At 35.8% G+C, this 26,994-nt stretch overlaps 1 protein-coding gene across 2 annotated transcripts in view; it reads right to left on the bottom strand.

Moving 5' to 3' along the window:
• Positions 1 to 26,994, bottom strand: part of LOC121428682 (short transient receptor potential channel 4-like) — a 42,450-nt gene that overhangs the window by 1,391 nt on the left and 14,065 nt on the right. Inside the window, exons 7-15 of one of the 2 annotated variants that reach the window (XM_041625483.1) lie at positions 13,978 to 14,114; positions 10,003 to 10,233; positions 8,782 to 8,925; positions 7,730 to 7,929; positions 7,116 to 7,323; positions 6,217 to 6,396; positions 4,717 to 4,761; positions 3,275 to 3,502; positions 2,558 to 2,833 (exon numbers count right to left, since the gene is read on the bottom strand). In XM_041625483.1, the coding sequence (XP_041481417.1) occupies positions 2,558 to 2,833; positions 3,275 to 3,502; positions 4,717 to 4,761; positions 6,217 to 6,396; positions 7,116 to 7,323; positions 7,730 to 7,929; positions 8,782 to 8,925; positions 10,003 to 10,233; positions 13,978 to 14,114 (1,649 nt within the window). Of the gene's footprint in view, positions 1 to 181; positions 2,834 to 3,274; positions 3,503 to 4,716; positions 4,762 to 6,216; positions 6,397 to 7,115; positions 7,324 to 7,729; positions 7,930 to 8,781; positions 8,926 to 10,002; positions 10,234 to 13,977; positions 14,115 to 26,994 lie in introns of those variants that run through there. The other variant, XM_041625482.1, reaches the window with a different exon arrangement.

Raw genomic sequence — 26,994 nt, 5'->3', positions numbered from 1 at the left:
TTCATTGAGTAAATGGGACATAAGGCAATTAAGGGTATATAATTTTTTTCGCAAAGAAAGTTTTCGAAAATTTACTATTAAATCTATTTCAAGGGAATTGCCGACCAAGACAGAAGAAGATGAAACTATCAAAATCAGTTGCATCTAAACCGCATGCTTTATGATTTATTTTGACACATAATTCCAAGAAATATCATTCCTGCGTTAAATCTGATAAATAACTGAATAAAGAGAATAAAGATATACAGTGCGTATAAAAAAACACAAAACGGGACAATTTTCAAAAGTGTATGAAAATTTTGTTTCAAATCATGATATGTAGTTTGTGATGTAAACAGATGCTCTGAAGTTTTATCTTCTGAAAGCGAAAGGAATAAGTTTTGTTCATGCTTGAGCGCACACGGGATCTTTTTGTCAGGGGTAAAAAAAAGGCTTGCGCCAAATGACAGAAAATTAGATAATGTTTACGATCAGACATCTTGTTAATCAGCAGACTTCCTCTTAAGCTTTTCATTATCTTTGCCATATTTTTCGAATAATGCTTTCGAAATCCATTTAAAAAGCAATTACTTGAATTGTTTTGTATTTTCATGTTACTACGTCATCTTTATAAGCATTCCTAATTCCTAACCAAGAAAAAAGATATTTGTCAACCGAAGCAAGGAGATTTGCATTACCAAAATGGGCGAGCTTGTAATTTATCCAAATCCTTTTGTAATGTGAAACAAACGGTATGGTGCATTTGAAAGACATGAAACTTTTCCTGTTAGAATTAATATTGTCCTGTCAAGCACCATGGCCCTAAAAAGAAGAGTGCTGGGGGTGCTGAACTCCCACCCCACCAAGATTTCCCCGGAAGTGATCCGTGTATAATTCATCATAGGCAGCACCCCTGTTACGTATGTTAAAATGTAAATATTGAACAAAAATTACCCCAATTTTATAGCGAAAACTCTTTTGTTTTGCATGTCGAATTCAAATCAGCACCCCATTAAAAAATTCTCCCACACCCTGTCAAGCACAAAACACACAATTTAACTTGTTCAAGGAATCAATGTCCCCTTCTCATTTAGGATTTTATGACTTTTAAAGTCACCATAACCTTTGTTTTACATAACAAAAGGATTCGAATAAATTACAAGCTCGCCCATTGATAATGCAAATCTCCTTGCTTGGGTTGGCAAACATTTTTTTTCTTATTTATGAAGGAATGCTAAAAGATATTAAAATGAAAATACAAAACAATTTATGTAAATTAATGCGTTGTAAATGGATTTTGAAAGCATGATTCGAAAATTAGGGCAAAGATAATGAAAAGCTTAAGAGGGAGTCTGCTGAGTAGCAGAAGGTCTGATCGTCAATACTTTTTCATTTTTGCCATTTGGCGCAAGCCTTTTTTTTTAACTCCTGACAAAAACGTTCCAAGGATGAACAAACCTTCAAATGGCATTTGAAAGATACGACTTCAGAGCATCTATTGACATCTTAATTTGAAACAAAGTTTTGATAGACTTTCAAAACTGTCCCGGTTTTTTTTGTACGCACTGTCGTAGTAATGATATAAATTACATATTCTTCTCGCCTCTTACATAATACGGAGTTGGTGATCAAAATTAGGTTTTTGAAATGTTGTCGTGTATTTGAACGATTTCACATCGGATAGAATTTGATGTATATCAATACATTTTAGCGAAATGAAAAAAAAAAAACAAAGGACAGATTTTCAACAGGACTGAATACCAATTATTCGAATTTCTAAATTTGAACATTATACAGTAGATGCTAGGACAATCTATGTGGTAGATATAAGCACTCAATAATTGAAAAAAGCAGCTACACTGCAAAAACTCTTGTGTTGATTTAACACCAGCCCGGAATCCATATGTCCACACCAGAAAAGTGTTAAACAACACCGGTTTGGTATTGGTCTATAGCACCAGACAGGTGTTTATACAACACCAATTAGTATGTTGTATCAATACTTCGCTGGTGTGGACATATAGATTCCGGGCTGGTGTTTAATCAACACCGGGGTTTTTGCAGTGTACACAAAAAAGCTGAAAGTCGGGTTTTAAGAGCAAAAAAGATGAAGATATCTGAAAGTAATAGAATATCGAAAAGTTTATCTACCACTTTCTACAAAGAGAAATAATAATCTACGAAATCCATTCTCATATTGATAGGCATACACTCTATACACACATTTAAGAAGTATTGACGGGTGACACACTTTGTTACGTCATGGTAAAAAGAGCACAAGTTGTGACGTCAGAAAAGCATACACTACCGGCTAATAACACACATTCCATTCTGATCACGTGCTACAAATCAGGCATATTTTCGTTCGCGGCACACCAGAGAGTAAGAAAGGTGAGTCTCGACTACATTTTGAATAGTAGAAGAAGATTTCTGATCAAGCATGGCATTATACAAGAGAAACAGCCAAAGTCTGGTCTAGACTGAAGATAGAAGTTCTACTGGATTTGCAAGATAGAAAATAGCAGAAACATCGCAAGAGTTTGACAGCAGGCCGAAGTAATACGTCTAAATACTATACTTCTGTGTTTCTGTGTGTTCCTAGCGCATCGTCCTCGTCAATGAAGCGGAGTTGGTTGGCGTGGATGCCGTTAGGTGGGGATGTCGGAGCCTCCTCTCGCGTCGTGTTCACGACAGGCGGGACCAGCGGTTGAAGTTCCATATCAGCTTCGTCCAGCCATTTCGGTTTCTTCTCGGTTTTTGCCTGGGCCATGTCGACCATTGCTTCTGAGCATCCCGATGACAGTGACATCATGCTGTCCCTTCGTTCGGGCTCTTTCATAGCATCGCGGAGAGCCTGGAAAATAAAATGTTCAAAGACATTTTTTTTTAATGGACAATGTCCCTTCAAACCCGCACAATATTTTGATTTTGACGGGATTCAGTATGTCGGCACTCCCCAAACCCCCAACGGTTCTCTTTTGAAAAAAAACAACAACAGTCAAACATAAACAAAATGAACAAACATGGAGGTAGAATGGGTCAACAATTTGAAATGAAATACACGAGTGGAGGGGTGGGGACGGCTCTCGCCGAAGTCCCACACCACATCACGTTTTATGGCCATAGTGTAACTACCATCATCACCATCACCACCGTCGATTAGGCCCTATCACAATTATCGTCTTCTTACCGAAGCTTATCATCTTCATCTATATCATCATTTGCATCAGTATCATCATCATCAGCAACATTATCATCATCATCATAACCATCATTGCCACCGTGTCAACCCTACCTGGAACATCCCTGTGCCGAGTGCGCCATCGTCCTCCAAGTCCTTGTCGTGCACCTTGGCTTCCACCTGCCGAATCTTCTTGTCCATCTCACCCAGGGCCTCGAACATCTCGAACTTGAAACCCGAGATGTCCTGCTTGAGCTCGTTGAGGATGTTGGCCTGGTCGTCGTCGTCTTCCTGGTGACGTTTCTCGAAGTGGTATCTTTTGACCAGATGGTCCGACACTTCCTGTGAAAGAAGGAATCCAGAGAAACAGTAGTAATGATACTCGGTATTGATGGAGATTTTATGCTACTATTCTATTGTTTATAACTCCAACTTCAGGTATTAGTAATTGAAGCAACCCACAGTACCACCATCAACATCAGCAGTAGCACCAGCAGCAGTAGCAGCACTGCAGCAGGAGCAACATCATCAACAGCAGCAACTCCAGTAGTAGTAGTAGTAGTAGTAGTAGTAGCAGTAGTAGAAGAAAAAGAAAACGACTATAGTTAGTCAAAGTAGTAGTAGTAGTAGTAGTAGTAGTAGTAGTAGTAGTAGTAGTAGTAGTAGTAGTAGTAGTAGTAGTAGTAGTAGTAGTAGTAGTAATAGTAATAGTAGTAGTAGTAATAGTGTAGTAGTAGTAGTAGTAGTAGTAGTAGTAGTAGTAGTAGTAGAAGTAGCAGTAATAGTAGTAGTATGAGTAATAGCATTAACATTAGCAGCAGCAGCAGCAGCAGTAGTAGTAGTAGTTGTAGTAGTAATAGTAGTAGTAGTTACAAATAGGAGTAGTAGTAGTTATAGTAGTAGTAATAGTAGTAGTAGTAGTAGTAGTAGTAATAGTGTAGTAGTAGTAGTAGTAGTAGTAGTAGTAGTAGTAGTAGTAGTAGTAGTAGTAGTAGTAGTAGTAGTAGTAGTAGTAGAAGTAGCAGTAATAGTAGTAGTATGAGAAACAGTAGTAATGATACTCGGTATTGATGGAGATTTTATGCTACTATTCTATTGTTTATAATTATCTCCAACTTTAGGTATTAGTAATTGAAGCAACCCACAGTACCATCATCAACATCAGCAGTAGCACCAGCAGCAGCAGTAGCACCAGCAGCAGTAGCAGCACTGCAGCAGGAGCAACATCATCAACAGCAGCAACTCCAGTAGTAGTAGTAGTAGTAGTAGCAGTAGTAGAAGAAAAAGAAAACGACTATAGTTAGTCAAAGTAGTAGTTGTAGTAGTAGTAGTAGAACTAGTAGTAGCGATAGTCGTCGTCGTAGAAGTATTAGCGGTAGAAGAATAGTGATAGTCTAGTAAAAAAGGCAGTGTCATCATTAAGTTTAAAAATCACTTCGGTTTGGGGTGTTGATTAGCATTGTTATTATGATCGTGCAGCAGATGGAATTATACATCACTATATTCACAAAATATACTTGGTTACATTCAGAGTTATCAAAATAACATTTTCTTACCTTGAAACGCAGTTGACGTTCATCTACTAAGCTCTTCAATCGTTCCTTTGAAATTAAAGATAACAAAACAAACCCAAGATGGCGTATTATCAAAACAATACTCTACTTTCCCTAAACATGCATTTCAAAAGCTACATTCACTTAGGTAACTTTTAGGTGGCCTAATCCCGAATATTGAAAAACCCTGGCGCCGCCCCTTTCATACAATCTTAATCTTTAAAAACACATTACTCGATCCGATCTATACTTTTTTTTACATTAGAGACCGCATGCAGTTGAGGCGCCGCAGCGAACCTTACTTGGTTCAGCTAAGGCAGCGTTATAACTTAGCAATCTATATTTACAAAGTATTCCCCCATCTTACCCTTTTCTACCGACATTCATTATCTTTGTGAAAAATCAAAGAGTTATCTATGAATCTCTCTGAACCGTATAACTTTACTAAACTGTCCATTATACACTGCAAAAACTGCGGTGTTAATTTAACACCAGTCCGGAAACTTTATATGGCCACACCAGAGAAATGTTAAAACGACACCGGTTTGAAATTAAATCGATGCTGTTTTAACACTAATTGGTGTTGTATAAACGCCTATCCCTGAAATTAGTCCAAAACCACACCGGTGCTGTTTTAAGGCTTCTCTGGTGTAGCCATATATAGATTCCGGACTGGTGTTAAATTAACACCGCAGTTTTTGCAGTGTACATAATAAAGTTACTACACTATGTAAAATTATATTTGTCTTCGTTAATTTTTCTTTTAAATATGCCAATTAGTGATAATTTCGATGAAGATCAAAAGAAAAATCTAATTGAAGCCCAGCGTCAATGGCCATTTAAGTGCCCTTCGAGGGCGTTTTATGTAACACGTCATATGGATCTATCTTAATTCGGTCACGCCTTGTCGATATGATGGTCAGAAAACTCATTAAAAGCAAGTATGACTCATTAGACCTTATAATAATACAGACTATGCAATCATCACTGATTAACCCCAGATAAAGTGGAGAAACTCATTAACATTTAAACCATGACATTTCTTTCTTGGAGAGTCTTCACATTGTATGTAATTAGGGCATTTTCACACGTAAATCTTGAATCATCATTGTATTGAAGATTGCAATTCGTCTTTAGAATCATCGGACCTTTCACACGCTCACTCGAAAACTGTGATGCATCGCAAATACAAACTACGAGTGCATGACAATAAAATTTACAGCAGTACTTGACGTCACGTAAGCTCCGCCCTCAAAAGATGTTTTGATGGTCAAGCCTTTCACACTTAAAATTCGTACCGTAATTTCAGTGAAACTTAACTGGAATTCACCTCTGGAGTAGAATTTGAATTCGTGATTGTGATGAGCGTTCGTGATTCTAATTATGTTCTAGTTTGGTTTCCCACGTGCTAAAAAAAAAATCGTCATTAGTCTAATTTTTCACTGGAATCGTCATTCAAATTACGATTTTAATTTTACCGTGTGAAAGGGCGGTTCAAATTACCTTGTATGCTTTTGCCATATCCCCTCTGCAACAAACTTCACAAAATAACCAACGGAAGAAATAAAAGAAGGCCTTTGGCGTTGGTATGATGTTGAACGGTGGGGGCACTGTGCCGAGATCGTCGAAATAGCTCATCCAGAGTTTAGACCTCGAAAATTTCCACTCAATATCGGCATCCATCTATGAATCAATTGGGAAATGATTAGTTTTTTAAACACATGCACACGTTTGTATCCCTAAAGCATTTTCATTTATTTGATGCAAGATAAAACTCCGTTGGTCAAGGGCCGCGCCGGAAATCGAACCCCAAACTCATATGGTGTAGTCTGACGCCTTAGACCACTCGGTCACGGCATTTTGATTATTGAAATCGATTCAATTTAATTGAAAATTTGTTAATTTTTGCTTTGATGTGATATTTGACAAAAACGTGATAGGTGAGTCAATTTAGACAAGTTGTTATTAAACCCATTTTGAACACCTCAGTTGTAGAAATCTTTCGAGAAAAAGAACTTCATTAAAAATCTCATCATGTGTTAACCTTTAAATTTTTTAGGACAGAGCAAAGGCGTTTTTAATCTTCCGATACTTGTTACTTATACAAAATGTCTGCTATAGGTTCCTTACAAATTTGATGAGAAGAAAAGAAAGGACAAAAAATAAATAAATAAGGAAAGAGCTACAAATTTTGGTCGATAAGTTTTGACCAGGGTATACCGTAACACATACCAATTAATCGTACGCTCGATTTTCTCGCTTGTACATTGTCGTCAATGGAATCAATCATAGAAAACTGTTCTACGATCATCATCATCATTGCTAAGTTTTGTGTTACGGCCCTCAGACGACATTCCAGACGATCACGATAACACTGATATCATTTACACGCTTGAACTCACCTCAACACGCGTATACGTATTGCTCATCATAGCGATAAGCACGTTCAGGAGCACCACGATGGATATCACGTGATAGGTGGCATAAAGGAAGTTCCCCACCGTTTGTGTAAAGGTATGGGGTATGTTTGCTTGGCTCGACAGGTTTACGATATTCATGTCAGGGAGACCGAACAGAGCCCAGAAAAGCGTGGCCATCGTTTCCCCTAATCTGTGTAACAAGCAAATAAGTGAGAGAAGAAATTCAAGATAATAATAAAATACAAATCAATAATCAAGTTTCTCCGTTTACAGAAATTCATTATTTATTTATATAATATTACAATATCTGCAGTTAGTCCTGCTATCCATATTTTAATACAGTTTGGTATTTACTTTAATGGGCTTTCATGAGTTACCCTCCGATACCTCAATTGATGCAAGGATAAGATTGAATATGGAAATGAATAAATATATCCATGAAAAGGCATGTGAAGTTGTATGAAATGAACGAAACCCCAGCGGATCAACCGTATTATAAATGCGGTCATTCAGCGGGAAATCGAAAAGTGTGTCGGAGAGGAGAAAGACATATGATTACAGAGCGATATGAAAAATTCACGAGGTGATATACTCACGATCCAAACGGCTGAGTTGTAATAAAGGCTGAATAGTACCAATAGAGTTGGTTCATACCAAGCGAGAAAGCGAACCAAACGAAACAGAAAATGAGAAGAAACTTGCAGATATCAATGATCATACCACCGAGAGAGATCTGCATAGGCCCTACATGACGATTAACCACAGTAATACAGATAGGGCGAAGAAAACTCAACACCTGTATTGAAAGAATTAAATAAAAAAAAATAAGAGTTTTTTTTTTATTGGTCGCATATATCGAAAAGGCAACGGCTACGCAGGTAGGGAGAAAAAAAACTTGATGCCCCAAAATCTGTGGCTAATAATGAGCTGAACCTTCTTTTTTTGGAGGGGGAGATATGGGGAATGGAGCAAAATTTCTGAAGAGCTGCGAGCGAGCATAAATGTTGCCCTTTTGATACATCTATACTCAAGACTCTCATTCTGCCTACTACTCAAGCTTTTCACTCCTGAGGCCAGTTGCATAAAACTTTTTACCTGAGAAAACTCTGGTAAAAACTGAAAACTAAGGTTAGTCTGATTTCTGCCATTGACTTTAACACAGGGCAAAAACTCCGGTAAAAATAACCTGAGTTTTCTCAGGTAAAAAATTTTATGCAACGGGCCCCTGGGGTTCGTTTCATGAAGGTGTTCGTAAGTTAAGAGCGACTTTTAGAACGACTGGTGATCCTTTCTTACGCGCTAAACCATTGCCAATTCATTATACCATTTACAACAAGAAAGGATCACCAGTCGTTCTTAAAGTTGCTCTTAACTTACGAACAGCTTTATGAAACACCCACCTGGCTTGCAGTCCTTCTAAGGACTACACTCAATTCAGGAAATTGTTCTACTTCCCAACCTCCCCGTTATCGGCTCTTCATTTTACTTCTACCTCTATCCATTTTTATCTTAGTCATTGTTCATACCACCATTCAAACCTTCGAACATCATCCGTGTTTTCTTTCTACAGCAGCGAATGAAAATAGAAGTCCTTATTGCAGTGCAGCGAACGAAATGAATGTTTTAAAATAAATCACAATGCACTCACTTTTGCTATGGCGAAAAGAGCCTCTGCAATCAGGACCGGGTCGTAGGGACCCCAATTTGCCCTCTCAAAGTCTTCATTGTCAGTGATGTCAGTCTTACTTAGCCCGCCACTGCCCCGTCTTCTGCTTGATGACCCCTCTCCCGCCTGAAACGACAATGAGCAAAAGGAAGAAAAAATATGCCACATCTTGCATAATAAGTTAACTTATGCAAATATAAGTCAAATATTGCGAAGATAACAAACGCCAATATTTCGGTTTGAAGAGTTAGATATTAATGGTTATACACTGTTAGTGTTTGTAATCTTAAAGAAAATTGGTATTTGATGTATGGAATCTTACAAATTTCCTTAAATAAAACACCCTTATCTCCTTTTTAAACGGGCCTGTTCTGTTAAATTGCAGAAAAGTTCTGTTTTATGAATTTACAGAATGATTATGTTATTGCGTTCTGCAAAATCTTCTCTTTTTTCTGTAAAATCACGGTTTTTTTTACAATTTATTTTTATTCGTAATGAATAAACATTTTTTTTTCGATTCGAATTTTCACTGTCAGTTTTTATTTCCCTTCCATATCATTTTTTAACGAATTATCAGAGTTATCAAATACTGAATAGTTTTCAGTCTGATTTGATTATTTCAACTTCAGTTAGGAGATACTTTTCACCTTCCATGTATGTAATATAAAGATTTTGCCTGCATTTGCCAACGTATGTAGCAATCGAACAGTAGAGCGTGAAAAGATTATAAAGAAACAAAAGAAAAACACCCTATCGAGCGTGAAAGTGCAAGCTTTCATGCTTACTAATCCATTTTAAACGAATCTACACTCCCCACTCTATTAGTATCTATCAACCCTCCTCCCTTGCAAAACTGGAATTGCACCTAAAACCCTATATCAGAAATATACACCAACTATGATAAAACGCAATGTCATAATAAATAAAAAAGAATTGAGGGAGCTATACACATGGAATATGGAGAAAAATGTATGTAAAAACGTTGACCCTTATTTTGTGATATATTAATGTTTTCCCCATTTTCCTTTTCTTTATTTTTATCAGCATTTTTTTTTGATATTTCGACTTTTTTGTGTGTTTGGGGGTGGGTGGGGTATGACCCCCAGTGATAATACGTGTGATAATGATCATGGATAAATAGAACTGTAAAGCCTTGCATTCCCAAACGACCATCATGGGGACGGCGCAAAGGACAATACTCACATCCCCTGAAAACAAGGATTTGATTTGGGTTTGACCAATGGTCAGCTGGTCAAGACGATCATGGATACCCTGCAAATTATCCTGGATACCGTCCAGGGTTTCGGTGACCACAGCGTTGTCGTTGATGACGCTAGCGTCCAAGGAACTGGCACTTGTTGGCGGGGACAGGGTCGCATTGAAATCCTGCGACCGCGGTGCGATGTGGAATGATGCGTTTTGGTCTGCGAGTGCCTGCATTAAAAGAGAAGAAATCGCAAAATGAGGATAATTATGATTCTATGGTTCAGTGCGTTTAGTATTGTTTTATTGAAAAAAAAATGATTTGATGCCCACTACGTAACCACGAGTCATGTGATTGATAATGGAAGTGCTGATCGTGATTAAGGTATCATTATATTCACTGCTAGAATATTTTTACTTACACATGTAATCTTACTGCACTCTGTAATCTTACATGCATTTGTGTAAAATAACAGAAAATTGGTATTTGGTTTTGATTTATGTAACCTTAAAAATTCATTGTAATAAAAATGTTTTTTCTGACCTGTTATATAAAATTGTAGAATTTTTTTTGGTAAAATCTGTTTTTTTTTCTGTAAAATCTTCTGTTTTTTCTTACAGTGTTGATAAAAACAACAAAAAAGGCTAAAAACAAATTGTGAAATATTAAGCAATTAAATACTTTAATTTAGACATCAGACTTACCGCAAATTCTCAACATAAAGGCTTAAAAATACACGACTGGTAATAACTGTGAGTATTTTGATAATGAAACAAGAAAACGGTATTTATATTCCTTTCAATTAGTCCACTTCTGGGGTTACCCAGGGTAAACAATACGAAATAAATAAATGTATAAATAAGAATTATGATTACTATGACTCAGTAATGAAAACAAACTCCTAAAATGTGTTTGTGTGTAATGAGGGTGGATGTGTGTGTATTCGCGTGTGTATTGCGTTTAAGTGCAAGGTATACAACGAGAGAGAGAGTGTGTGTGTGTGTGTGTGTGTGTGTGTGTGTGTGAGTGTATATGTTAGGCAGAAAGAGAGATAGTGTGTGTGTGTGTGTGGCTAAAGAACAATACAAATTTGGGTCTTAAGAGGCTTAGAGCAAGCAGAGAGAGAGAGAGAGGTTGGATGAGGGTGTGTGAGGGTGGGTGTGTGTGTGTGTGTGTGTGTGGAAGCGAGTCGAGTGTTTGTGTGAGATAGAGAGATAGTGTGTCGCTAAAGAACACAATACAAATTTACGTCTTTCTCCGAATAAGAGTATCCTTGAAACATCATTTTCTCGAGTATCAGGTGATTAAAGTATAGTTTAGTATATTGACATCTAACAAAGATAACACTCTCTTGAGAAACTCAAGTACATAAACTAGCTTCTAAACTTCAAGATCATCTCCCTCTTGCTGTCATATCGGGTAGAAGTGTTACAAGGCCTGTCATCAGACTCAAAAGGATACTTCAAGCCAATTGACACCGTGATATTTGCCCAAGATTATTGAAGGAGTCTTCACGGAAGTCGCGCTATGCGGGTGGGAATAACTCGCCTCACTGTTTGCAGATTACAACAGAGAAGTGGCAATTTACTGTTGGATTGTGTCGGGGATACTTACACCGATTTGATGACATGGGACCGTTGAAGAGGCTCTACGTGAAAGCACTGATGCCAAGATTTATTGACATTGTTTTTCCGTAAAACTTGTCTTGAAAATGGGTCTTGTGTGTATCGTATATGATTTTACGAGACTCTTCAAAATTAACTGTATTTTTCACTTCCTTGGTCGATATACTGTATAATATTATTGCATCAATTCGTATCCATTCATTGTAGTGACTTTTTGTCTATATTTCTCTCAAATATACATTGGTAATTCTCTTTATATCAGATAAAGGCATTAAAACTCACGTTCCTTGATGTAAATGACCAACATACATGTTTAGTTCTTCAGAACACTAGGCCTATATCATATAGTAAATAAGCCGCAGAGCTATATAGGTCGACATCAATTTGTTTTTCTTCAAAATTATTACTTTTATTGGCCTATATGCCTGATATACCATTCGTACGAGATATTTGCTTTGGATATGTAAGCGATCATCAAAGATCCCTTTGATAATGGTGCTTAGATACGATGAATAATTTGTACTTAAAAGAATAACCAGCCATTTTGCAAAATAGGATCTATACTGTCTTTTATATTTTTATTTAAGTTTGACGTAAAAAAAACTTTAATGTAGCCTATACTGGCCTCCCTTTTATTCTTTATTTTTTTATGCTTAAGTATTTGGCCTTTCAATAGGCCGAACGATTGATTACTCCATACGGACCATTTGAAAGAAAAATGGTAACCAATAGACACAACATGATCTGTGTTGTACGTATCTATGTGCATCTGCCATCAGTAACTCAGAACTCTAAACATTTAAACCCTCGCAAGAACACGATCAGCGGAAACCATTTCTGCATACCCTGAAAGGTTATAATCATGATTAAAACAGCTAATGAAATGGAACATTTGTTTCAGGCTAATCCTTCATCTGTTATGTTTCCTTGTGCAAACGATACGGAATGATCTCTCATTTTTGTTCCGCCACGCCGCAGTGTGTACATTCAAAATTGATGATAAGTATACACAAGTTTTGTGTACAGTATCGTTAAACAATAACTCTGTTTGGTGTGCTTGCTTCATGAACTAGTACTCCGTCATCCATGTTGCCCGTTTTAATTTGATGTATACACAACATCTAACAGTCATGTGTGTGTATGAAACAATATGCGTGACCCTGTTGGAGTAAGATGCGCGCCATCATCAAAAACTACATCTCGGTTTTTAGACGTGTCAAAGGCCGGTGACGCAAAATGATCCGGCAGCCCCCGCTCTTATTACACGCATCAGCACCCTTAGGAAACGAATAGGAGACTGGGAAAAGAGGTTATGCAAACCATTATGAAGTGTAAGCTGAAATAAGCAAACAGAAAAAAAACCTTAAGCATCATGGTCGCACACTGAATTTGCTCCGGAGTCAAACAGAATTACTGGAATTAAATTGCCTCCTCAAGATTCGGGTCTAATTCTAGGCATCGGTTAGCAAGTATTTTACTAAAGTGTTTTCACAAACAAATTTGAGTAATACTGTATTTTATGAATGAATCGGACCAAAATAATGCTAATGAACTTCATTGTATCCTGTGTTTGGGATCGTTCGACATTCCGCCTTATTTTCTCGCTCTATAAGTCAAATATAATACCATCAAATAACAAGATCCGGAATTGATCCTTAACTTGACGAAACAAAATATCAAACTTAATCTTCCCATCACACATGTTGGTAAATCGCCAATTTGCAAATGAATTGGACTTTGTTATGCAGTATATAAACCCAAGGAACTGTTACAAAATTGTGCACTTTAAGTTATCATTTCTCCAGTAAAATTCACATTTGATCATTAAACCCTCTTACGAATGTCAGAAAATCAATACGAATAAAAATTGTGGGTAATGACAATGATGAAAAACTGAAGCATTTTTTTTTCATCATGCCTTTACCTTCCCTTATTTGAAATAGTACACATGAAATTATATAATTTAACTAAATTTTTGACGAAATTTAACTTTAATTTTTGAACGCAGTTTATTCCTTACAAGTTTCGATTTTAAAAATGAAATTTCCACTTCAATCCTGGTTCTCTATTTGCAAATATTAATTGGTGTTTTGTCTGGTGACTTTCTGGCATGATTTTGTGTTGTCAAGATCACCTTTTTTTAATTCTGTATGAAATATGAATAATTATGCTAGTTATAACGAGTACCAGTCTATCTTCCACTTTACTGACTTCAAGAAATTGGAAGGAGGAGAGGGGCAAACAAGTTTTATCTATAAAACTTTACGCCCACAACAAGGTATGTTACAAGATATATTAACATACCTTTTGTGTTTAGAGAAAAATAAAGAAACAAGGCAATTTCCTTACCTGAATATAGACCATAACTCTGAGTGCGATGAAACTCCAAAAAAGAGAAAGCATGAAGAAATCAAAATAATTCCACAAGTTGACAAAGAACCTAGCTCCATTGTACCATAATTCCTTGCACTTTTGCCACGTTTGACCTGCGAAAAGGGTGGTAAATAACCTTATTTGAGTTATATTAAACAAATACTGTCAACAGAACATTGTATTTACCCAAGACACAGTAACAAGTTGGTGGTAATATTTCGGTTACACTTCGTAATTCCGAAGGTTCGTAATTCTGAAACACGTAAATTGCCTATACCTCGATGTTCGTTAATCCGAAAACGTAAAAGGGTTCGTTAATCCAAACATTTGTGGCGTTATTCCGACGCGTCGGTTCGTTATTCCGAAGGTTTGATAATCCGAAAACGAAATAAGGTAATCATTTTGTTTTCGGACTAATGAACCTCACTTCGTTTTCGGACTAACGAACCTTCGGAAATACGAACCTTCGGAAATACGAACCTTCGGAATAACGAACCTGCGGAATATCCGAACCTTCGGAATAACGAAGCTTCGGAATATCGAATGTATGCGAATATTTCATTTTGAATACAGAATAACGGGCAGTAGCAGATAACAACTGGTACTTGATTAATCGTTTCATCTGTTTCAAATACTGTCCGATATTTTACACAATATTCATTTAATTTTGAGCTCAACGATAAAATAAAAAAATAATGCGAAATACATTATCTGAATGCGTTGTCTATCATGAGTTTCAGAGAATGTTATCCCCAAAGTTTATGACATATTTACACCAACATAACAGACTCTAAATCGACCACTAAGGTAATGTGAATGTATCGCATAATGTACAAAACTTTCACTTTAACATGTCCATTGCCAATGGCACTGCTCTATGGTTTATAAGTTATACAGTGATATTGTAAACGCATGTGAAATAAGCAAATTATAGTTAACATATTGACAAATTATACAAATCTTGCATAAAAAATACCCGAAAGATTAACTTTAGTCACACTCGTTCATATCAATTACATCAACAATCACAGAGATAGTGTTTTATCGACAGCGGCCCACTCCTGCAAATTTGTATACATTAATGTCAAGTTTATCGTAGTACGATAATACCACCTTCCATCATTATAGTATTTTTAAAATTTCATTCTATTTTATTATCACTATCATTGAACTTATTGCAGGACATGCATCTATACATAAATGGATGAACTGATAAACTATACAGGGCTAATCTATGGATACCAACTCAAGTTAGTGTAAGTCTACGAGTAGTAATGTTTATAATGTTTTTATTTTTCTTACATATACACACACACACACACACACACACATATATATATATATATATATAAAGATATATATATTTTCTTTTGTTTAACTATAATATATTGTACATGCCTCAATTTATATTGTTTTTACACACATAAAATTTTAGGCAACATAATGTCCACTGTGTTGGGTACTGTATGTTGGTATTCTGGGCAATTATTATCCAATTTAGCAAATTTATTTCCCAACTATTAGATTTTATTACCCAATTTGGACCCAGGCTTGGTTAAAAGTTGTGCATTTTTTGCCCATTTATTTTAAGAGTGTATACGTTTCATTTGCAAATGTCATTGTAATTATTTTCGACCACTTTGTTCTGTCGAAATGAAATAAAATACAAAGTGAATATAAAATTCAGCGACAGTTTTAAATACTTTCCATGTAAAAATATTATCAATTACCATACTGTTTCAATTGAAATATTGAATCTAATAAGTGTGTGATGAATTGAGTAATAACGCATTTTCAAAAACTACGACTGAACTTTAATTTGTGCAACTTTGTGCAGCAGCGTGCATTGCAATGCCAAACACACTTTCTCATTATTTATGACGTTAAATTGATATTACCTTTTAATGGCTGGTTATACCCTGTCGTATCATTATTGTACCGAAAATTAAACACAGTTGTGCAACTCCGAAATAGACACTCTGTTTGACCTCATGAATACCGCGAAAGCATATTTAAAGACGGAAATAAATTAATCTACTCCACCGAGCAATATTGCCGGTTTGCACGCAGAGTAAAGATAATTATTCTGTACAGTCAGTCGTGAAATAGCTCTGCATTCCAAACGAAATGAGGAAAAATGATGAGAGACTGATCTCGTTTTTGACCATGAAATATCGGTGACTGGTCGTAGAATTCAAGGTCCATTTTAAAAGCGTTACACTTACGGCGGTGTCAAGTTAGAATCGCGCAGACTCGATCTATAAAATATCGCTTTTCTTCTACATTAAATGGAATTGAATATCAATTGAAGCGGCATTTGAATTATGATAATATACATGATAGTGAATTACCATTCTCAATCCTGGTTCGCTTTTGTGTTTAGAATGAGCTATTGTGCAATTTTGAGCCGCTTATCAAGTTAATTACGCATCTATTCATGCAACAGACAAGACCATATTATGAGCAGGAATTAAATATTCTTTAGGAATTGAATTCCAGCACAAATGTTTTCTTTGTGAGTGTGCAATTTTCAATGCATCAGTTCCTCTTGACGTGCTTCTCATCAATCTATTTACTGGAGAGGTTAATGGCTTCATATTGCAATATAGTTTTTGACAATGGAAGGACGTTATACCAAAGGCCCCCAAAATAAATAAAAGATAATAAAAATGTCATACTGTATATACACTGAAATCTAGCCCAAATTACGACGAAAAAAATTGTAAGAGAATGGCAGTTGGTTTAGAAAAGATAGTCGAACTATATATGCAGAAAATGAAGAGATATTGGGAAACGGGAACAGGGAAATAACAGAAAGGAGAAAGGAAGAAAAACAGGTAAGAAATAAAGAAAGAAAGAAAGCGTAGCAGTCAAAAAAGAATAGTAAGTTTAAAATGGAGAAAAAATGTGCGAAAATAAAGGAAATTTATAGACATGATAAAACTATTTGAAAAAATTAAAAAAGATAATAAGAACAAGAAATCTCGGAAGGAAGATTAGCAAAAAAAATAGAGGGAGGAGAGAAGGCAAGGAAGAAGAAGAAAAAGAAAAAAGAAGCAGGAAGATGAGGAGGTGGACGGGGAGAAGAAGAAGAATAATAAGAAAGAAAATGAAGACAATGATAATAAAGACAAGGAAGAAATATGAGAAAAGGTGGATGAAGGGAATTACTATAGACAAAAAAGACAAGTCTAAGAAGAAAGAAATCCGTACACGCGGGGAAAAGATGAACGGACGAAATCTTTCCCTACATACAGTTACACCAACGGAATCGATTCCAAAATGACCGATGGCATGTCATTGGAAATAACGCAAGAGATGAGTTGTATCTATAGTTGGTTTCACCATTGTGACAAGGGCATACTGCACGCAATGGAGGAACATATAAAGGGGTTATGAGAGGTTTTCAACAGAAAGGGAGAGAGAGAGAAAAGGAAGAAATTGAAAGTGGGTAGAGGGACAGCAGTCATGATATAACGGAAGAGCAGCTCCAACATCATGAACATAGTTGGAATAAGCAGGCATGTTTGCTGGGTTGGCTCGTTGAGTTGGATTCCAACATGGTCTGTCAAGTAAACCCTTCTCTCTCGGTCAACACACACGGCACGAGAGGCACGATCATACGTGTTATCGCGGTGACAAGTGGCGGAAATCGTCTTCCAATCAGATGGATAGCATTCGGGTCACGTGACCGAGGGCGCCATTTCATACCATGTGTTAAATACGGTCATCGCATTTTCAACACCTTTTTGATGGTATCAACGCTTTTACTCGCGTTATGATTATAATTAAATTTTGGTATAGGCCTACCGATTAGATTTCATAATTATCAAAATAACAGTAAGTGAAGGCTGGGTGAATGTATGAGAGAGAGAGAGGCAGAGAGAAGAAAGGGGGGGGGGGGTAATGGAGAACGTGGATCTCTATAATTTGAATTCATTTCTAATGAAAGATTTAATACGGATTCAGACGAGGTTTCTTGCCTTCCACCCTTACTTTGAAAACAAAAATAAAAGCATGATACCACTCGCTCCTTATTCGGTAAGCGTTTGATGGATATGTTTTTATTCTTGTACTTGATTTTTTTAAGGCAATAAACCATAACCCCGAATGTACAAAATTTTATAAGCGATTATACAGCATCCCATTTTGATGTGACTATCCTCAGTTTATATCCGGGGTCAGTATCATCATGGTCATACGAGAAGGTGTAATTATATTCTCATTTTGGCGGGAAAAGGTCATGGAATGGAAGTGCTCTATTTGATAGTTGAATGATCACAGAGAATGAGTTCCCATTCACTTTTAATTTGGAATTCTTTCGACTGACCTATGCGTATGGCCTGCTATATATTAAGAAATTGCTTTGCTTCTCTGGTTTTCAGGCTCAGCGAGTTTTTTTCCTCGTCTCTAAAAATCCCATATTTTCATGTATTCGTCAATGAAGTAATATTCGTCAATCAATCGAGTCCAGGAATCAAGTCGATTGATCAATCACAGTCAATCAATCATTCAATCAATCAACCAATCAATCAATATATCCATCCGTCTTGACTTATCAATTTATATACTCTTTTGTAAAGATATGACATTTTATTCGCTGTAAGTAATTTATTTCGTTTATGTTGAGAATTGGAAGCTATTATAAAAACCACTAAATACAGTATATAAAAACTCAATCTATCAATGAATAAAACAATGAAAAATCGATTGATCTATCTATATTATCTCTACATATATCTACCTACCTATCCACTTATCAATATATCAGTCACATACCCTTCTCTAGAAACCCATGTATATAACGTAATACCGAATTAGGCAAAGTGCAGTAATCGAGAAACACATTGCGTAAAAAAGTTGAATGATCTTATATGACCACGGCCTTGATCAAAGAAAAAACATATAGAAAAAACAACATACGAGTGGATAATAAGACTGATACCCAGATGTGATCCGAGTGCACGATGATCTTCGCAGTGAATACTTGAATTATAATTAGATGAAGATATTAATGTCCACCTGAGAAATATGTTTATGTGCTCCGATATTATCGTCTCGTCTGGGTTTAATCGTCATATCTTGCTATCTGCTTTTTTCATGTCTTGTGTGTTTATGTTTAAATGTCGGCTGACTGCTTGGAGGGAAAGGGGGGGGGGTACATAATGTTTTTCTCACTCTATTCTATTTTATAATTTATTGTATTTTATTGCTCAGCTACAAATTTATTGTTATGTTATTTTTTTGGTAATATCTTACGACCATGTAGTTGATTTTTTTACCTTGTTAAAAAAGGCAATGTTTAATGGTAAATAATTTCATATGTAATCTTATTTTGACCGTATGACTTCGAAATTATATTCAATCTCAGAGGCCCTAATAGTTCTCCAAGCTCTGTTTCTTTTTTAGTGTCTGATTTATTTTCTACTTCATTTATAATCAAGCTATTGCTATCTTATACGTATGTAACTTTTATTGCTAATTTACTTTAATTATTATGAACCAATTTTAATTATATTTTCATATTGTAATTCTTAACTGTTCATTTGACACGTAAAAACTAATAACGTTTGAAACGAATGTAATTGCTCAATAGCAGAGTCATTGAAATGTTATATTCTTTAATGTTTAGATTATGCATCTGCTCCGCTGCAAGACATTGTTTTTAAACTGAATGACTACAACTACAACCCCCCCCAGAAAATATATTATTTTAGTGATACACGTTTGAATATCGATCACGCTTTTGACAGTGGGCTTTGCAATTGAATTAGAAATGTCAAACAGCGACTCGATTGGCTAACGTTGGCATATATATATATATATATATATATATATATATATATATATATATATATATATATATATATATATATATATATCGACAATTTGAACATTCTGATTGGTCAATAAAAGTTCTGCTGATTTCACCCTACTTACTTTTTTATTTACTTCCGTTATTTCTAAAGAAAATTTAAGTATTGAAAAAAAAATATGTAAGGATTGAAAAGGGAATATCTTCATTTTTTTATTCATGATAAGTTGTGTAAAGCAGTTGGAAATTACACTCCATTTTTATGGCAATGACATCAATGTCCACTTTTCAGATCATGTTTCATTTTTATTTTCGTTCAGTTTGTTTTCATTGAATTTCGCCTTATTATTATTCCCGATGTTTTCTGGGCGACGGGATAAGAACTCTTGAAATCTATCTTCAAAAGTGCCTGTTATCCATGGTGACGAAACGTTTTATCGATAATTGTTTGCAGTTTTTGCTGACTCTGTATATAATCATTCATGATTCTAATTCCATCAACACGTCCTATCGCACATTCAAATTAATCAAGAGCAATAAAAACCAATTATGTGACAGATTTTCACCCCTATCACGAGGAACATTTTCTGTCCTCAAATCAGGACTTGTTTGAGGAAGCAATAACTGATAATGCAGGTATGCTGTAGTAATAGGAGGCAGAGAGCGGGAAACACCGCCTGACTTACGCCTGAATAAAAAGTCTGACGTAGGCTCTATATACATGCTGGTTTTTCATTGGGGGCGCTGTGGGAACGGCCCCTTTTCATTTCTTTCTTGAAATTAAATACCATCCATTTATCGGACCAGTGGTGGTTCTGTGAGTTTTTCACGAAAAGAATTATCTAACTTTTTTGTTTCGTTCAGTTATTTGATTGAAAAACCATTGTAGAATTTTGGTTATTTTCGTAAGCGAATGGCATATTTCACTTCTCCTTTTTTAGTATAATTTCAGTCTACGCTCATTGAGAAATTTGTGATTTTGTGTGGGGGGACTAAAGGTAGTAATCAATCCTAATTATGGGGAAAATTATCTGCTGATCGGATGTTTGTGTTAACGTAATAACATACTAATTCGCTTTACTATGGCGGATCATTGAATACCCCCCCCCCAAATTGTCATTAAATGGTTCAAATTATTCATGATGATTATTTTTAGATTTATAACTGAAAGAATTTTCACGTTCTCAAACCCCTATCAAAGAATATTATTGTATGCCAGATTATAATCATCAACATTCTTAAAAGATTGAGTAAGTTTTTGCCCCTTATTACAGGCAAAATACGTGTTTTATGGGTAAATTTGAAAGCAATATTAGGTAAAACTTACGTAGTATTACTAGGTATCATTTTACCCCATACATGCATGTTCCTTTTTAACCAATATATGGTAAACTTTTTAGATTGTAAACTTCAATAAACAATAAAGGGAGATATTCTAGTATATTTTTCACTATAAACTGTCTCCCACTCATCCATATACCAGACTCCAAATTAAAAGCATTTACAAAAGAACAACATCAACAACAACAACATAAACAATAATACAAACAAAACAGCAAACGAACGTCAACAAAAAATACTTCACGAGTCAACCCTTTTATATACCCACTGGTACTGCTTTAAAGCGTTCATCCGGCCAACCAGCTCGCTATAAAATGATCAATTACCATCGCACTGGGTATGGGCGCGCGTGTGATATAAATCGGAATGGTTTAATCAAACACGTGAAGTGATTTGGAAAATAATTCATCACGATATACTGAGCAATATCACGGGAAGGCTGGATGTGGACTGAATTCATTTTGGCATACGAGCCAGAGAGTAAAATAGATAGATATTACAGCCCCCCCACCTACCTCCTTCCCTGGAAAAAAAAATCTGCAGCCCCTATAGGCTATAGCTTTCTCAACTGAATGATGGGTGTCGCGAAAATGCAGTCGAATGGAGGGATGAGGGCGGAGGAAGTGAGTGACTGAGCGTGACAGAGATAGATAGATAGGTAGATACAGTGGCGTAACCACGGGGGGGGCATGGGGGGCACGTGCCCCCCCCCAATCGGCTGGCCAAAAAAAAACGGGGAAAAGGAGAAAAAAGAGGGAGAAAGAAAGAGAAACGTAGTGGGGGAAGAAGAAATTATTGTTCATTATAATATGTTATATTACATTATGTTATGTTATATCACAAAAAAACATTTTCATCACTTTATGAAACATTATTTGCTCAGGGCCTATGTCTTCATTGTTCGTGGTGCTCGCATAGACTGTTTAACGAGATCTGTAACCCTGTTGTACTAAAACCTCCCGTTTTTATATCAATATACTGTACGCCAAATATATTTCCTTGCAATTCGAGTTATTGTTTTATGTAGTGACATTTGCTTCTTTTCATGACCACTTAAAGTGGTTGCCCTATTTTAAGGTCTTAATATAAAACATTTCCGGTCCGTGCTAACGTTAACGTTAGTTGATTGGTGAGACATCTGCTCTTCATAAATTCCTAAAATCAGTCCCTAAAAATGTCAACTTTTCTGATCTCAATATTAAAATTTTTCAGCTCGCGCTTCGCGCTCGCATCATTTGGTAAGTGAAATACGTACGGTCTCAGTGAATCCCTGCAAATAAGCCTATTCGGGTCTGAATTTCCTAAATTTTCTGCTCGCGCTTCGCGCTCGCAGTATTTTATTAGTGAGATGCGTATGAGTATGAGAACAAAATGTGCTTCATGTGTTTAGCTAATTTAGATGTAATTCTAACAAAATCAGCAAAGGATGGCATTATAGATGACTATGATGAGATATGTATACTCTTAATGGATTCCTAAAATATAGTCCTTAAAATGTCCCTGTTTGGGGTCAATATATATACAAAAATTTCAGCTTGCGCTTCGCGCTCGCATTGTTTGTTTAGCAAGAGGTACGTATCATGATTACAAACAAATTGCTTATAATGTCCCTTTTTAGGTCTGAATATCAAAAATTTTCAGATCGCGCTTCGCGCTCGCATTATTTAATCAATGAGATACATATCCGTTTAATGGCAATGCATGTCCTTAAACTGTCTCTATTTGGTCAGTATACCTGGCAACTCAAAAGTGAGCGCGTTTCGCGCGCTCCCTAAGTGACTCAAAATTTTTGCTGGTGCCCCCCCCCCATGCCGTGACCCACGGTACGCCACTGGGTAGATAGATAGATAGATGGGTAGATAGATAGTTAGATAGATAGATAGACAGATAGATAGATTGATAGATAACTAGATAACTAGATAGATAACTAGATAGATGGATGGGTAGATAGATAGATATAGATAGATAGTTATATTGATAAATAGATAGATAACTAGATAGATTGATAGATAACTAGATAGATAACTAGATAGATAGATAGATTGATAGATAACTAGGTAGATAGATAGATAGAAAGAAATATAACTAGATAGATAGATAGATAAATATTTAGGTAGGTAGACAGATAGATAGATGCACTGTTGGTAATTGGTATTTGGTTTATGTAACTTTACAAATTTATGGAATAAAAACGGTTTCCCCTTTTTAAGACAGACCTGTTCTGTAAAATTGTAGAAATGTCGAAAGTCTTTCTTGTTACAACAATTTACAGGATGGTTTGGTTATTCATTTCAGTAATTTTTTTTAAAAGTGTAGATAGATAGATAGATAAATAGATGAATAGATAACTAGATAGTTGCTTGGATGGATAGATGGATGGATTTATAGATAGATGGATGGATAAAAATGAAAATTGAAAACACTAAATATATCATGTTTCAAAACTTAAACAAAGGTTTATTTTTATTTGAATAACGATATTTTATTCAATATATTCGAAATTTCAAGCCCATGAATTTAGTGGTTACACTTCGTAATTCCGAAGGTTCGTAATTCCGAAGGTTCTTTATTCCGAAGGTTCGTAATTCCGAAACACGTAAATTGCCTATACCTCGATGTTCGTTAATCCGAAAACGAAAAAGGGTTCGTTAATCCGAACATTTGTGGCGTTATTCCGACGGTTCGTTATTCCGAAGGTTCGATAATCCGAAAACGAAATAAGGTTCGTTGTTCCGAAGGTTCGTTAATCCGAAAACGAAATAAGGTTCGTTTTTCCGAAGGTTCGTTAATCCGAAAAAGAAATAAGGTTCGTTAATCCGAAAACAAAATAAGGTTCGTTAATCCGAAAAATGAAAACCGGGAAAGCAGAGGCAAAGGCAAAGGGGGGGGGGTGTGCAAACGAATTTTCGTTTGGTGGGTAAGGCCAAAAAATGAAACTCATACGTCAAAATGGGCACGTTGGTGATATTTTCACCTTTAGATTATCAAAAAAAAACTTTTTTGAAATGACTTCTTATTATGGCAAAATGTATATTTAGCCTTTATTTTTCGGGAGAGAGTATAATGAGCGAGCGGTTTGGTAAAAAAAAATCAAATGTGAAGTTGTAAAACTCGTTTTGGGGGTCAATTATTCTTTAAATGGCATTATTGCGAGGTGTTGCGAGCGTGAATCACAAGCTAAAACTTAAGGGTATTTCAATAAAAATGGAAATAAGTTTTTAAAAATCCCAGCAGATTTCTGCTGTCACTAAAAATATGTATATACATCTAACTAAAGAATTAACACGAGCGCAATACGCGAGCTTAAACATACTGACCAGAAAAGGAATCTTAAAGAAAGAATTTAGTGACCTCTTTAGGATACATATTTCACCAATCGAATAACTGAGAGTGCGAAGCGCAAGCTGAAAATTTGCAATATTCCAGCCTGAAAACTTTACTTTAAAAAGAGTATGTTATTTCGAAAACATGAAAAACAGCAAATTTATTTTTGAAAAAGGATATTTCCCATTTTTGGAAAAATATGCATTTCCCTGCTTTTTATGTCATTTTTGGGGTGCAAGTGCCCCCTGCCTCCCTCCCGGCGGATTCAACTTTTGTCAAATGGGGGGGGGGGCAATTTTTTTCGGCCATATTTTCCTCGATCGGCAGCTTAAAGTTGATTTTTGTTTGTTTTTTGAAAGGGTAGTCCTAACAGTCAATAATTAGCTTTATACTTATAAAATAAAGTAAATATGTAATAACATGATGAACCCTTTTTAAATAATGCGAGCGCGAGCTATATATTTTTTTAATATGATGGGCAATATGTTTGTGATCTTCAAAACGAGATGCCTATGTAACTAGATAATAACTGCGAGCAAGAAGCGCGAACAGAAATTTTAAATATAAGCTCTGACCTGATCTAAAGGGGACATTTTAAGAACTTTTTGCAGTTAGCCATGAAGACGATGCGTGTTTCAACCAGTGGCGGCGGAACGTATTTTCCTTTGGGGGGGGGAGCCAAAAAAGGGGCCAATAGGGGCATTTTGGTGCAAACGGATATTTTCGCTATAAGATTATCATCTGTGTAAAGAGGTTGTGTGTTTTGTAGTAATTAAGTTGAGCAAAAAAAATAAGTGATCTCTGATTGGTAAGTTATATATTACGTTTCATTTCTGCGAGCGTAGCGAGCAAGCGGTTTTGGGGAAAATGTAAAATTCGCCTATTTGGTCAATTACTGTTAAAAGGGCATCCTTGTGAGATGTTGCTAGCGAATCACGTGCTCAAACTTTTGGAAATTTCATGTAGGCCTAAAATGATAAAAATTATATTATTTACCCAGGGAAGCCACTTCAGTTCTGAAAACTGTTCTCCCAGCTATTATTATTATTATCCGTGTTTGTTACCAAAATGAATAATTTTCATTTTCGGAAATACGAACCTTATTCAATTTTCGGATTAACGAACCTTATTTCGTTTTCGGATTAACGAACCTTCGGAATTACGAACCTTATTTTGTTTTCGGATTAACGAACCTTCGGAATTACGAACCTTATTTCGTTTTCGGATTAAAGAACCTTCGGAATTACGAACCTTATTTCGTTTTCGGATTGACGAACCTTCGGAATTACGAACCTTCGAAAAAACGAACCTTCGGAAATACGAACCTTCGGAATAACCGAACCTTCGGAGTTACGAAGCTTCGGAATTACGAATGTATGCGGAATTGGTTCATGAAGGCTGTGGTAGTGTGGATTCTTGAAGGCAATTTTATGTAGGAAAAAAAAAACCCCAAGGAATTTGCTCAAATATTTAGGAGAATGATGTTTACAGAATTACTATGATATGCATGCATGAAATAAACGGAAATGTGATGTCATTTGCAATATATTGTATTTTTAAGATGTAATGTGCATTTTAATATATCAATATACAAATTGCGCAATATAAAATGTACAATTATCTTTATTCATCATGAACAGATAAAGATGACCGACGTATATAAAGGATAATTACTATATTTCACCATACGTGTATATTTCTAGAGTCTATCGATCAGCTAATTAACATCCACACTGCTGCATTTCTGTATGTGTACCAATACTGCAACTAGTAAACAATGTCAATGATTTGGAGTGAAATTATTCAGTCGGAGCAATGATAAATTTACAAATGTGAATTACTTCTTGACTTAAAAAGCTTATTATGCCACTCCGGTTGACTTGAAAAAGGCAAAGCATCAACCCCGAATATTCAGTTTTTATCAAAAAAATCATCGGCTTAATGAATTAGATTTATTCTATTGCACATTGTCAGGGCATCAATGCTTCTTGAAAGACATTTTGAAAAACGGTCAGGCTGAATCCTTACATACTAGTAAGCATAATATGCCACAGTCACATCCACCGAAATCTAATCGAAACCGACCTACAGTATGTTATTTGTAATAACGTAATAGCTCCGGTTAGTCTGGAGTTGGTTTGATCAGTGTGACTGCGATATTAGGGACAACATCGACGACGGTGATACAGCTTAAAGTACAGGAACTACACTGTTAAAAAACCCTGATTTTACAGAAAAAAAAGATTTTGCAGAAAGCAATGACAGAATCGTTCTGTAATTTCACAAAACAGGAATATTTCTGCAATTTAACAGAACAGGTCTGTTTAAAAAGGGGGAAAGGGTGTTTAACTATTTAAGGAAATTTTTTAAGGTTCCATACGCCAAATACCAATTTCCTGCAAGATTACGCAATCTGGTAAGATTACTGTTGTTCTCGAGAGTCTGCTGCAGGAACTTCTTTGATTTTAAGGATACATTTTCTAACAATGTACAGGACAATCATCATACCTTTC

The sequence above is a fragment of the Lytechinus variegatus genome, chromosome 15 (genome assembly GCF_018143015.1).
Source record: "Lytechinus variegatus isolate NC3 chromosome 15, Lvar_3.0, whole genome shotgun sequence".
NCBI classification, from domain to species: Eukaryota; Metazoa; Echinodermata; class Echinoidea; order Temnopleuroida; family Toxopneustidae; genus Lytechinus; species Lytechinus variegatus.
Note: the sequence above shows the minus strand (reverse complement) of the source record. Positions and strands in the feature narration are given on the sequence as shown.